We start from the raw sequence: 14315 nt of genomic DNA on the forward strand, positions 1-14315 counted from the left end.
CACTTCCGCCCCGGCCGGCCGCCCGCTTCCTGCGGCGCCCGCGGCGGTGCCGGAGCGCGGGCGTCAGGCGGCGGGGCGGGCAGCCCGTCGGAGGGCGGCGGGCGGCGGCGGGGCGGCGGCGGGCGGCGGCGGCGGCGGCGGCGGGATGTCGTCGGCGGGGCTGGAGCGGCCGCAGCTGGTGGCGCACGTGCAGCAGGCGCTGAACTACACCCTCTTCGACTGCAAGTGGGTGCCCCGCAGCGCGCGCCTCCTCTGCCTGGGCAGCGCCGCGCGCGGCACCGGCCTCCTCCAGCTCTACGAGCTGCGGGGCGGCCGCCTGGCGCTGCTGCGGGAGGTGAGCGCCGGGGCGGGGGGGGTGTGGGGTGGGGGTGTGTGTGTGTGTGGGTGTGTGGTGGGGGGTGTGGTGGGTGTGGTGGGTGTGGGGTGTGTGTGGGGTGTGGGGGGGTGGGGGGGTGTGTGTGGGGGGGGGGGTGGGGGTGTGGGGTGTGTGGGGTGTGTGTGTGGTGGGGGTGTGTGTGTGGTGGTGGTGGGGGGTGTCTGGGGTGTGGGTGGGGGGAGCAGGGGGGTGTGGTGGGTGTGTGTGTGTGTGTGGTGTGGGGGGGTGCGTGCTGTGGCGACGCGGGGAGCCCCGGGGCGGCGAGGGGTGCCTCGGCCAAAGCGTACAGATCCCCTCCGCGGGGCCCGCTAGGCCTTGCCCCGGGGCCGCAGCCCGAGGCAGCGCCGGCCCTGATCCCGCTCGGGGAGGGAGGCCCAGGCGCTTGCCCAGAGCCAGCGGGAAAAAATTAAAAGAAACCCACGACATTGGGCCTGTTTGCCTGTTAAATTTGCTGATCCCGTAACTTGTGTCGCTCCCTTTACTCGCGCTAGTCTGGCATGCGCTCGTTGGTTTGTTGTCATGGTTTGTGTTACAGGGAAAGCCGGAGGCTCTGGGCTCCGGTTGTGTTTGGGTTTTGGTTTTGTGTTTGTTTTTTTTTTTAACTCAAACTGACCTTTAAGAATTTGCTAATTTTCAGGGGTAACAGTGGCTCAGGTGCATAAAGACCCACAAGGCCACAAGCAGACTTTCTCAGTTAGTGTCGTTCTGTAGGGAGAAGGCACTGAGTGTGCAGACACAATACTGCTACAGATTAACTGAAAGAATGGCTTAATTCTCCCTTTCCCGGTGTATCAGCAGGGCTCTGGGAAGAGCTGGGATTGCCTCTGCGTTGTATTTGTAAATCAGTAGAGACAGCAGCCTCTGAGTATCATTAGCAAGCTGAGGTGAGAGGTTTAAGACCATTAAACTGAAGTCTCTGCTTTTCTGTGCACAAAGAAATAAATACAAAGTGTAATTTGCCTTTGATAGCATTTTAATTGTATGTTACACCGAATATCCTATGTACATTTCACTGAAACCTGCCACCCGTGGACTCTCAAGAAACTGCTGCCGCAGTCTGCGGTCGTGTTGCTTTTTTCCGTGTGCTGACACTGAATGTATCCTTTTTTTAAAAGATCGAAAAGGCTAAACCTATAAAATGTGGAACTTTTGGTGCTACATCTCTGCAGCAAAGATACTTAGCTACAGGAGATTTTGGTGGAAACCTTAACATATGGTAAGCACGCATGTTCTCTCGAAGCTTTTTCATTTGATGTTCTACGTGTCTGTTGAACTGATGTTTCTGTATGTGGCTGGCTTTTGTATAAGATGCTCTCTGTGCTGTGTATGATTGGGACCCAATCGTAAGCTTCGCTGCCTACTGTATTTGAACCATGCCTGTTTTGTAAAAACAACACGAATTCTGCGCCGTGGTTTAATTCAGTGCTGTTTCACTTGCATCTTCTGTGTGCAGCTACAAAAACCTGTTGAAGTTCTGCTAGGTCCTCTTCTGAAAAGAGGCTTTTGAATGGATGCATGAGTACAAATAAGAGACTGTGTTCAACCTAAATTTGATATCTAGATTAAATACATATTTTTAATCTTGAAGTTTCAAATGTTTTTTCAGGTCCCTGAATGATTTGTATAATTAATTTGTGTAGGTAAATTGATTATCAAATAAAGTTATAGGGTCAAAAAGGGGTTGTTTATTATTATTATTATTATTTCCCTTGCCAGGGAACTATTGGATCTGTTTTGTTGGAATAGCAAGAATGACATGGATTAGTCATTAGTTGAAATTTAAAATAAAATTCTGAAGGATTCTCGAAGGATGAGAATCAGGGGGAAGAACCGTGAAACCCACAGTTGGATGCAACTTCCATTTGAAGAGCGGTAGTCAGAGCTAGGTGGGGTTCGCTGAATAAGGTCATTTTATATACTCACTGAAAGTAAAGCTAATTGGAGTATTTTGACCTGTAGCGTGATTCATTTTGAGCCCAACATAAAAGCTGGTTCTTAAGGGTTGCTGTGGTGAATCCCACAACTGCCTTTACAAACAGGGAAGTCCAGAACTGAGCAAAAACTTTCAGACCAGTCTAAAGCAGTAGCCAAAGAAGGAATCGAACAAAGACTCGTGGTTCTTAATGGTGATATCCATATTTTGTTCCCACTGTTAATCTGAGCGTATATAATTTGTGCTCAAGTTTCCTCTCATTTTTATATGAATCCTGAGTGTCAAGGAAAATGCCATATTATCTGTTCTTTTCTTTCTTGCCTAGGAATTTAGAAGCTCCTGAAATACCAGTGTATTCTGTGAAAGGTCATAAGGAAATCATAAACAGTATAGATGGTGTAGGTGGCTTAGGAATTGGGGAAGGTGCACCAGAAATTGTGACTGGCAGTCGAGATGGTGAGTTAGTGAACTCTGAAAGTCTTTTCAGTTATTCTGAGAAAGTAGTCTGCAAGCTTTGATGGCAGGGTGCAGTCTGCCATCTGAACTAGTTACAAATCTGTTGCAACTAGTTCTTCATATGCTGTCTTTTGAATCTTGCTTGGGACAAGTTTTCTCTAATTCTTTTAGAAGCTGCAGATAAGCAAAAGATGCTGTTGTCACCAAGCGTGGGACAGAAGGAATACAAAACAGAATGAATGGAAAATATCAGCTAGAGAAAATATATCCTTAACAAATACTTTCGCTTTGTTTCTGTTTTATTTTTTTCTATCCGCTAAATGTAGTCTGGCTTTCTGGAATTGAAAGAAGTGCTCCTGTGTTTTGAATGATCAGGCTGAAAAGCAAAGGCCTTCCCTGGGAAGATGAACGCAACGTGACAGCGTATCCATAATACAAAATCCATTGTCCTTCTTTCACAGGAACTGTGAAGGTGTGGGACCCGAGACAGAAAGATACTCCTGTCGCTAATATGGAACCTGTACAGGGGGAGAGCAAAAGAGACTGCTGGACAGTAGCATTTGGTAATCTATCAGATCATAATCGTTCCTCCCTTTAATATGACTGTGCTTTGACAATTATCAACGTACTTCAGGATGTTATGGAATAGTTTCTTTTGTATGGACCAATCAGTAGCAGGTTTTGCTTTTCAACATTGTCAAATCTGTATGGTTTTAATGTGTTTTTCAAAGGAAGCCAATTTTGTGGTAGTTGGGTTTTGGACTCATTCTCTTACCACCTTTGGTCAATCATTTCACAGATAAGCTGTGTGTGGTGGGTTGACCCTGGCTGGATGCCAGGTGCCCACCAAAGCCGCTCTATCGCTCCCCCTCCTAAGCTGGACAGAGGAGAGAAAATGTAACAAAAGGCTTGTGGGTCGAGATAAGGACAGGGAGATCACTCACCAATTACCACCACAGGCGAAACAGACTCAACTTGGGGAAAAAAATTAATTTATTACTGGTCAAATCAGAGCAGGATAATGAGAAATAAAACCAAATCTTAAAAACGCCTTCCCCCACCACTCCCTTCTTCCTGGGCTTAACTTTACTCCCAATTTTCTCTACCTCCCCCCCCACAGCGGCGCAGGGGGACAGGGAATGGGGGTTGCCGTCAGTTCATCCACATGTCTTTCTGCTGCTCCTTCCTCCTCAGGGGAGGACTCCTCACACTCTTCCCCTGCTCCAGCGTGGGGTCCCTCCCACGGGAGACAGTCCTCCACGAACGTCTCCAACGTGAGTCCTTCCCACGGGGCTACAGTTCTTCACGAACTGCTCCAGCATGGGTCCCTTCCACGGGGTGCAGTCCTTCAGGAACAGACTGCTCCAGCGTGGGTCCCCCGCGGGGTCACAAGTCCTGCCAGCAAACCTGCTCCTCTCTCCACGGGTTCACAGGTCCTGCCAGGAGCCTGCTCCAGCGTGGGCTTCCCATGGGGCCACAGCCTCCTTCGGGCATCCACCTGCTCCGGCGTGGGGTCCTCCACAGGCTGCAGGTGGATGTCTGTTCCACCGTGGACCTCCATGGGCTGCAGGGGGACAGCCTGCCTCACCATGGTCTTCACCACGGGCTGCAGGGGAATCTCTGCTCCGGCACCTGGAGCACCTCCTCCCCCTCCTTTTTCACTGACCTTGGTGTCTGCAGAGTTGTTTCTCTCATGTATTCTCACTCCTCTCTCTGGCTGCAATTGCTGCTGCACAGTAACTTTTTCCCCTTCTTAAATATGTTATCGCAGAGGCGCTACCACCGTTGTTGATGGGCTTGGCCTTGGCCAGCGGTGGGTCCATCTTGGAGCCAGCTGGCACTGGCTCTATTGGACATAGGGGAAGCTTCTGGCATCTTCTCACAGAAGCCACCCCTGTAGCCCCCCTGCTACCAAAACCTTGCCACGCAAACCCAATACACTGTGCAAACTTTATTTCTATGCCTAGGAATGTCGAAACAGTATATCCAGCTGCGCTGTCCTGAAGGAGTGTAAATGTTGCAGTGCACAGGGAACCAATCGCTGTTGTAGTGTAGTTCCAACTATCAAGCATTAAGGCATTAATTTAAGAGAAGATCCTTGAAGCTAAGAGCTAATTAAAGACAACCGCGATGCTTGATGTGTGCTCTGCATTTTTCTTTTGGAGAGAACAAGCTGCTTGTGTTCTACTCAAGCTGGTATTTCTGGATTAGCTCCATTTTTGCCTCCAGAGTCAGGGAGTAAGTTTTACAAACTGCTAATAAGTGAATGGATTATAATAACAAAATTGATAGTAAGGAGATGACATTTCCTGGCAAGAAGGTGCAACTATAATGCTCATTGCTATTGATATCTTTGTCTTCTGCTTTGACGAACGGGGAAAAAAGTGGCCTTGTATTTTCTTCAATTTTCTTTTTGGGTTACTGAAGCTTGAGCCAAGGCCAGGTTCATCTTGAACTACATGCCCTGGGCGAACTTCTTTCAGACACTGATGTGCTTCCTTGATCCTGTCAGCTGAGAGTTTTTGGAGGCAGGCTTCTGCATCTGTCTGGTGATGGCCATGGTAACACCCAGGGCTGCCCTACGAGTCTGTGTCTGCAGAAAAGTCTTCTTCTCCCACTAACATTTCATCCTTGAGAGGCTGGTTAAGCAACTGCTGAACCGCGTTCCGCTCTGGTGCCGTGGTGCTGTCTGGGGAGCGTGGTTTATAGGAGATGAAGATTTCGAGAAGGAACGTATTTGTATAGGTTTACAAGAACAGTGTGCAGTACTTAGTCTGTGTGGTTTAGGCAGTTCTTGGCAGGGGGAGTAAGAATTTTGTTCGTATTTTTAAAAGAAACAGACTGCCAGTTTTGAAGCTGTATTTTCTATACCTTTCAGGTTTGAAAACCAGACTGTTCATTAAATCTTAATATCCCAATAGTAACATTTTTTTGACATAAATGTAAGTTGAAATTGTAGGCTTAGGAGGTCTGAAATTTACGGACTAAAGAGGGTTTCTGTATTCTGATTAATTCTTTCTCTCTGTCCAGGCAATGCTTACAATCAAGAGGAACGTGTTGTATGTGCTGGATACGACAATGGGGACATTAAATTGTTTGATTTAAAAACCATGTCGCTACGATGGGAGACCAACATTAAGAATGGGGTAAGGAAACCATAAAAGTATTTTTCATTTCAGCTGCTATGATGAATGGAAAAATTGAAAGGACTCGTGTCTACCTGAAATTTACCCAGAAGACCTTTCTGCTGAGATTGTACCAAGGAATAATTTTTTTTTTTTTAAGTTCAGCAAATTGTACCCCTCAAATTCTGGATAGCATGGGGTATTTTTCAGTGGATTCATGTTTTCAGATGATTTTGTTATTTCCAAATTGGTGATGTTGTCATTGTAAAAATAACCAATGATTACTATATATTTACAAATCACAACCCCCCCATTTTTTTTAGCAGTGGCTAAATTTCAAGGCTGAATGTATTTTTTTTTTTTTTTTTTTATATTTCCAGGTTTGCAGTGTGGAGTTTGACAGAAAAGATGTAAATATGAACAAGCTAGTGGCCACATCGCTTGAGGGAAAATTTCATGTTTTCGATATGAGAACTCAGCATCCAACCAAAGGTTTTGCTTCTGTTTCAGAGAAGGTATGGGGAGACAGAGAATTTCTTATGAAGAGACAAACTTTTTGAATCTAGGCTGTCGAAGTACTACAGGTCTAAAACTATTGTCTTTGATAGATAACAGATGCCCAGGTTACTGGGGCACGAGCTGTGCGGTAGCGTGGCTGGCGTGGCCCCAGGCGCAAGCAGTGAAAGGGCCCCTGTGCATCCAGCCGCCAGCACTCACCCAGGTTTCCTCCCTTTTATAACCTGATGTTTGGGCTTCTCTGGTCTTTGGGTTCTGTTGCAGTTGCACCTCTGTGCGCTCAGCTGTGCCCCTAGTCTGGGAGTCATGTTTATTGGAGGCCGTATTAAATTGTGATGAGCACGCAGATTCGAATCTTAAATATATCCCCAAACACAGTAAGCCCTCTGCAAACACTTTTCATCCTGCAGTCACCAGACTTCATATGAGACACAGAAATCATTATTTTTTTTTCAGAACCAAACGTTTTTGGATTGGGATATTGAGAGTGAGTGAAAGGATATATAGGAGAGACTTAGTGGCCTGGAGGCTGTTAAATATGGAGAACTCTTACAACCTTTTTTTCTTCCATCTGTGGCCACTGCATTGATTAGTTTAAGTTCTTTATAAAACAGTATTTTTTTTTTTTTTTACTGCACAAAATCTGATGATAATTAGAGAAAAGGAACTTTTGTGGTGAAGTTCTCCAGGACTGCCTAAATGAGAAAAAGCTGAGTTTCAACATTTTCCATACCACCATTCAAAGCAGATAAGATGTTGGAAGTACTTTGATTAGATAACACAAAAGTATTTACTGAATTAGTGTTTGTAATAATGAAAATGTGAAAATGGAATTTCTTATCTTCCATTCTCTGCATTTAAGCTTTTCCTTTTGGACATTTGCAGACAGATATGCATTAAGTCAGAGTACGTGTGTTGGGGTTTTTCCCTAAGTGATTTCTGTTGCTATGTGATCTTGCTGTGCCCTGGCTGAGATTTAAGTTTGAATTGTAGATTGTTTGTTGTGTTTGCACAGTGTTTGTAGTATATTGCCTTCCAGTAATGATGTTAAGAGATGTCAGACAGTGAAATTAACCTTGTGGTGACTGTGTCACCTAAAAGCCTGGGAATCCTGTAGTTCTAGAGCAGTTCCAGAAGACGTGCTTATGCAGCCACTTTACCTCTTTTTAACCTTGCTCACACGGCCAGTCCCAAAGAAGCTGAAGTACTAGTGAGCGGCAGCCTTGGTAGGGCTGCTGCCTTATCCCTGCGGAAGAACAGGGTGTGCTGGAGGCCTGACTTGGCTTCTCCTGTGTGGGAACTGGCCGCTCCTGTGGCAGCAGGTCGCAAGGCCGGAGGAAGGGAAGGTAGCTCAGAACGGACGTTCCAATATCTACCATGAGAAGACTGGGTTCTCTTCATACAAGTGATTGCCGTTTTAAGATTCTGCATCCTTTCTTGTGATGCTCATCTGTAACTGACTTCTATACAATGCTGATTTTTTTTATTAGGCGCAAAAATCTACCATATGGCAGGTTCGGCACCTGCCACAGAACAGAGATATATTTATGACGAGTGGAGGAGCTGGGAGTCTTCATCTCTGGAAATAGTAAGTGATCACTCTCCAGCCTGCAACAGGGGGGAATAAGAAACCAACCATTTCATGTTTTAAGAAAGAATCTTCCTGAAAATGATGAGTGGGGCTTCCAACCTCAGAATATCTAGTTAAAATTATTGCTTACAAATGCAGTAGAAAGGGTGACTTCAGTGTCAGTACTTGATCTGGAATCTTGAATTAATCCCTAAAAGAATGTGACAACAGCACAGGTGAATTTTGCCCTTGTCAGTTTTCTTAACATAATCAAGATCTAATTATATCCTTGGTTAATGAGGTGATAAATGAAAGAAAATGGATTTCTTAAAATTCTCATATGGTAGCAGTTATGTCTGAGAAGAATATTGAAAGCCTGGACTTTTTAATGATTCTTATGTTTACATCTTCTTACATTACATGGCAAAATAATTTAATCATCCTAAATGCAGTGAAGTAGGTGCATTAAGTTTCAGGGGGATAGCTGAGATGAAATTTTCTTGCCTGTGGCAAAAGCCAAACAGTTAAAAAATGAAGGGCTATAGGAGAGAAGTGTCAGGATTCAAAACTTCCTGCCTCATTTTTTTCTTTCATGAAATATTTACTAAGTGTGCAGTGTGGATATAGCTGGATATGATTATTCATTATTTTTAAGAGATTTATTTGCCTTATCTATAGAACAGAGGAAACCCTCCTTTTGAAAGTAAAGAGGATAATGATGTGTTTGTATCAGTAAATTCTAAGCGCATGTTTTTGTTTTACTTTTCTTATCGCCAGTGAGTACCCACCTCAGCGCTCGAAGAAGGATTCTGAAGGAGCTGAGATGGGGGTGGCAGGTTCTGTCAGTCTCTTGCAGAATGTGACTCTGTCAACGCAGCCGATTTCTAGCCTAGACTGGAGCCCTGACAAAAAGGGACTGTGTGTTTGTGGTGCCTTTGACCAAACTGTGAGGGTGCTGATAGTTACAAAGCTTAACAAAGTTTGACAGGAAAACCAGAATTTCTGATGAGAAAGCAGTATAGTTTGCAGTCTGTAAATATGAGAGGGAGAGCCCTCCTGTTTCTAATTTAATTTCTCCCTTATTAAAACTGGATTAAAGAAATAGAAACCAGATCTTTCTATTGAAAGTTCAGATACGTGCAGTTAGAGTTGTTTGACTGATTGTGCCGCAACGACTTGAAGTTGCCGGGGCACAAAACTTTTACCTTCTAGAAATGTGAATTTACATTTAAAATAAAATGTGCCTTTGTGTTAGTGCAACCTGTAATTTTAGAAATCACTTTAAATTGTTTGTGTTCAGTTTAATCACAGTGCAAATCTGTTCACACTTGTTAAATGGTTTGGCTTTTTTATATAGTTTTGTCCATATGCATTCATGCAATGGAAACTACTACATACTCCCTCATAGAAACTCTTTGTGTTACTGGATATATTAATTAGAACGTTTGTTAAAGTGAGTTAGGATTCTTTAGTACACTATAGAAACTATAATGAATGCTGAAATAGTCAGGTTTAATGGAGTAAGCTTTTTACTGAAGACCATATGGAAATTAAACTATTGAGCAAAATGCACTGTTTTATTATTTTAGTTTGGTTTCGTAACAAGTTTTTATGTTCTGTTGTTTTTACATCTGTTTGCAACTTGGTATTCTACAAATAAAATTATATGGAGTGTTGTGTTAATATGAACAAAGTATATTATTCAAACATCCAGAGATTTAGAGAAGGAATGTACTTGTATAGGTTTACAAGAACAGTGTGCAGTACTTAGATAAAACTTAACTCATTTTGCAGCAAAAGTCACTAAAACTTACCTCCATCATGAAAAACTTTATAAGGTAGCCAAAATACTGTCTTTTTTTTTTTTAACGGATTCAGTATTTCTTCAAAACCCGATGTGACAGAGTAGCTTTGTTACTGTAGTTTCACCTGAACTTCTCTTGTTATTCCCCTTATCTCCAATGTGGTTTTTTTTCTGATTTTACCAGTGTGTGCTGCTGTCAGTTCTTTTTAGCAGGCACATCTAGTTACTGTCCTCTATTTGTGGATGTATGGTGGGGGCTTTCTTAATTTCAGTAAGCTCTAATGATTACATTTGTTACTTCCTTTGTCTGGTGTTAGCTTTCAGCTGACTTGTATGTGCATATGCAAGTGTCAGGTAAAAGTATTTAACTATTTCTGAAACCAGATTGTGACGGGAAATTGTCGGCTTTGTCCAGGTTAACAACAAAAAAGCCCCTGTGTGGCCATTTGCAAAGAAGCTCTGTTTTCTCCGACTTTGGAATGAGGAATTGGTATCTGACAAATTCAGGTGGGTCACCTGTGTCACATGAAGCTAACCTTCCAGGGACTGCTCCTGAAAACTAGAGGCTGGTCTGCGGAGAGAGAGGTGCTAGGGCCTTATGTCTGTACTGGTCCTGCCACCAACTGGTGTCCAAGCAAGATGCAGGAGGAAGAGGAAATGGCCAAATACTGAAGGTTAAGGTAGGGAAAGTGGCAAATGGGGGAAGCAGCGTGGAAGCCAGAGACTACTGAAAGTAGAAGGGGAAACTGGGTTGAAAGGAGAGGTGAGGAGCTGTAGCAGAAAGGCGACACTAAGGCTGGAGTGAGAGATGGCAAACGTGCAGACCTGGCACTATGCGATGTCCTCAGGCTGCTGGGGAATAGCTCTGAAACCTTTACCAAAGCTATCTGTCTCTTCAGTTTGCTGGGGACTGATGAGTTCTCTACTGCAGCAAGTCACGTGCTAGAGGGTGAGGCAGGTCTAAAAGGTCTGAATGTGCTGGCGGATCCAAACTGGACCTTGCTATACTTCTATGCTACTACTGTGTTACAGTTATTTATAATAAGAAATTACAGTGTCTCACCAGCTTCCCAAAATCTAGAAACATTGCCCCTCCAAATAACAGCTTGTGTCAAACAAATGATATTGGGATAGCTAAATCACAAATGTAAAAGGGAAATGGGATGCAAATTTGCCTGTGTATTGTCAGTCAGCTCTGTCTCAGAGAGCACGAGGTGACAAGCTTTGGACTGAGAGACTTGGACTTTTTCTCTCATCTAAGATTCCAGCTAAATACAAGTGAGATAAAATTGTCCTTATTAGCTCCTGGGTATCTTAATTGATTAAACCATATGAGGAAAAAGAGAGCAGGCATCTGTGGGTAGAAAAGGCTCACAGGCTATTAAACCTTAAACCTTGTGGAACGGAGGAATCATTAATGCCTGTGTAGCAGAGGGGGGCCAGCAGGAAAATTGCAATAGACCATAAACCCAACGTGTCTGTGGAAGTCCATGGTTTTAGTAGGTCACTGATCCTCGTACTCTCAGCCTGCCTTCAAATTTACTCTCTTGTATCTCAGGTTTAGGAAGGGCCAGCAGGGATGAAAGCACAGTAACCAATAGTAACAAACAGGGAGGTATCTGAAACTGTAACAAAAGCTTACTTCCAGAAAAGCAACCCTTAGGTTTGACCAGTGGGAATCTGTCCCCCTGTGAAGGAGGCATCTTGCTCAGTGGCTTAGCACTGGGAGGGTGCCCCAGCGTGGCCAAAACCATGGGGATGCCCTAGTTAAGTAGGTTCCCAGTGCTGTGGGCCGGCACCAAAGCTGCTAAGGCTGAGCCCAGAATTTCAAGATCCCCGAGCAAGGGCTAATGAGGTCTGTCCATCTGTCAAAAACATGCCGTGCATCTCTGGTGCAGGTGTACATGCAGGTTTCACTTTGGCTTGGCAAGCAAATGGCAGGTTGTGTAGCATGTTAGATGAAAGAGCACTTGTGGAGCTATGTACAAGGGATGTAGGCTAAATATTTGGTGGAAGGCAAAGATTTATGAGAGCCAGCTGTCTTCCTTAAGACTTGATGGTTTGCTTTCAAGTGTAACATTTAGTATATGATTTTTTTTTTCGACACAAGTAATCCCATCTGCTTGTGTGCATAGCGTAATGCTGAGAGCATATTCTGAAATTATTTTAAATGTTATCTCTCTTAGGGTGCATCCCAGCAGGAGGGAATAGGGGAAACTACTGCTCTGCAATCTTGGCTGCAGCTTGCTTTGAAAAGCTGGGGGTGTGGGGTTCAAAGAATCGTTTCAAGTGCTTTGAGTCTAAAATGCACTGTTCAGAGATGGCCTCCATTAGCTTTGTGTTGTAAATAAAATATACTCACTGAAAGGTATGCTAGACAGCGGAAATTTGTGGAAATACGGTTTCTCTCTTTAATAGTAACTCTGAGCCAAGCAGAGAGTAAGGGAAGAAAAAGCTCTCAGTACAGGTACCTGTGAAGGAAAACAAAGAACTCTTGAGTGCAGGACTGGGCTCTTAGTTGTATTTTTATTATGTACTTGGCCTGCAGCAAAAATGTGCCTTCGTTATACTCCAGGGAGAGCTCCTAGTAGCCTACATGATGGTGATACAAATTAGAGCAAGAACTAATAACACTTCTTAAAGCTCCATGGGCCTCAGAAAGATGAAATGTGTGTTACCTCTGGGTACTTAATTTTGGGATTAATTTTATTTGTTGTTTTGAAAATGAAGGAATGCATTTCCCTCGTGAGTAGCTGGTCTCACGAAAATACATGATGGTTTGCATGGCAGGAGTTTGCAAAAAGCTAAGAGAGCTGGGGGGAAGCACAGATGAAGGGTAGTGCTGTCCTTGTTCAGGAAAGGTAAGTGGCTGTATCTGTGTACCTAGAAAATGAAAGATAGTTACTGGCTGGAGAGAAGAGCTGTTGCTAGTGCCTGTACTATGCTGTATCTCCTCAGCAGATTGGATTTCTGCTTCTCCCAGGCTAAACAAGAAACTTAAGCAGACCAAAAGCTGCCTGTGGCAGCCTAGCCTGCTCTATTTATAGTCCTTCCCCCTCTTGCTGAAGACTGGCACCTTGCCTCTGCAGCCTGGAGGCTGAAGAACTAAAGTGTGTTCTAAATAAAATCATAATGCATCAGAGACGAAATGCAGAGGGCCAAATCCTCTCTGACGCAGCACCAAGGAGCACTCTGGAAAACCCTGGCCTCACCCAGGGCCAAGGAATAGAATGTGCTACCGAGTTTGATGGCTCTACTGCGAGTGACCACATTTAACAAGTGTATCTGCTTGGCAGCTATCGCTTGTTTCCTGTGCAAACCATCCCTGTATGCTCATGGAAGAGAAAAATCTGTTTATGGGCATGACTGCAGCCAGACTATAGGTACGTGTTACACTGGTTGGTTGCTTGGTTGGTTGGTTTTTTAACCAAGTGTTGCCCAAATCCCCAGCTATTACAAATCAGGGTTTTTTCTTTCATGTCAATATAGTTACTTTGACTTTCGCCATTTGTACAGGTCCTTGGCGATTACAGCCCTCCAAGGTTTCCGTGCAGGTAGTCTATATTTGGCCTACAGTCTATAGTTTTCATGACAAAAAAAAAAGAATTATTTACAGCTTAGCCATGACTTGGATTGAATTTTAAGCAAAGTAAGGCAAGTTATAACTCTGTATGGGAAGCTACAATACAGTGCGCTGTCAAGGTGGGTGAAACATCACCTATTGTCTCTGATTTTTCCAAAGTTCAGCTGTGATATAGAAGGTATTCAAAACTAGAATCAGCAACAAAAGAGCCATGACAGAAGAAAGGACTGAGGAAAAAGTTCAGTAGTGTGCCAGCATTCGAGAATTTACCCAATGAAGTTAGAACAGCTCATGTGTGAACTGTATTAGTTTATAATTACTTACTGGTTGTGGCATCCAAGGTAGCAACAGTAACTCTGAAGGGCAGAGCTGAAGCAGGGAATAAATGGCAAACCTGTGAGGTGCACAGCATATACTAACATTTGGAAGCGCACGTGCCCTTGCCCGTTCACAACCGTTGATGCTGTTAGGGACATCATGGAACTGGTGCACAGAAGGAAGACTGGGAATTGCGTGGAAAAAAGACATCTGTCCTCCAGTGATAACTTCAGACACAGCAGATACAGCTTGCCAATACAGTTCAGTTCATCTTCCCTAAATTATTGCCATCAAATACATTTGATAGCAAATAGGGATTGTTTGGCTAAGCTGTGACTGATTTATAAGTAAGAAGCTACTAACTTGTGGCCTGCATATTCATCGCTGTAATAAAGTTGTCTAACTGTAAAGTTGGTATTGACATTCTGCCAGAAAACACGTTGATTTACTACTTCCCCCCCCCCCCCAAATTCTTAAGCCTGCATTTTCTTGCTCCTGGTGCTGTTACTGCTGTATTTTCAGTAGTAGGCACTCTGAACAGAACCACTGCCCGCTCCTCAAAGAATCTCCAGATCACAGTCTGTATGTCTAGAGTGTATTTAAAGCCTTTGTGCATGCAAGATATTTTGTAGTA

General features: G+C 44.0%; 1 protein-coding gene across 1 annotated transcript; it reads left to right on the forward strand.

Annotated features, from left to right (window-relative positions):
- The first annotated feature begins 145 nt into the window (after positions 1–145).
- DNAAF10 (dynein axonemal assembly factor 10) lies at positions 146–9659 on the forward strand. The gene is made up of 8 exons (XM_050893662.1): positions 146–334; positions 1492–1592; positions 2635–2765; positions 3227–3328; positions 5796–5911; positions 6271–6405; positions 7897–7994; positions 8754–9659. Exons 1-8 carry the CDS (start codon positions 146–148, stop codon positions 8959–8961), a joined length of 1080 nt encoding a protein of 359 aa, XP_050749619.1. The 3' UTR covers positions 8962–9659.
- The last annotated feature ends 4656 nt before the right edge of the window (positions 9660–14315 follow it).

This window comes from Gymnogyps californianus, chromosome 3 (genome assembly GCF_018139145.2).
Source record: "Gymnogyps californianus isolate 813 chromosome 3, ASM1813914v2, whole genome shotgun sequence".
Taxonomy (NCBI): Eukaryota; Metazoa; Chordata; class Aves; order Accipitriformes; family Cathartidae; genus Gymnogyps; species Gymnogyps californianus.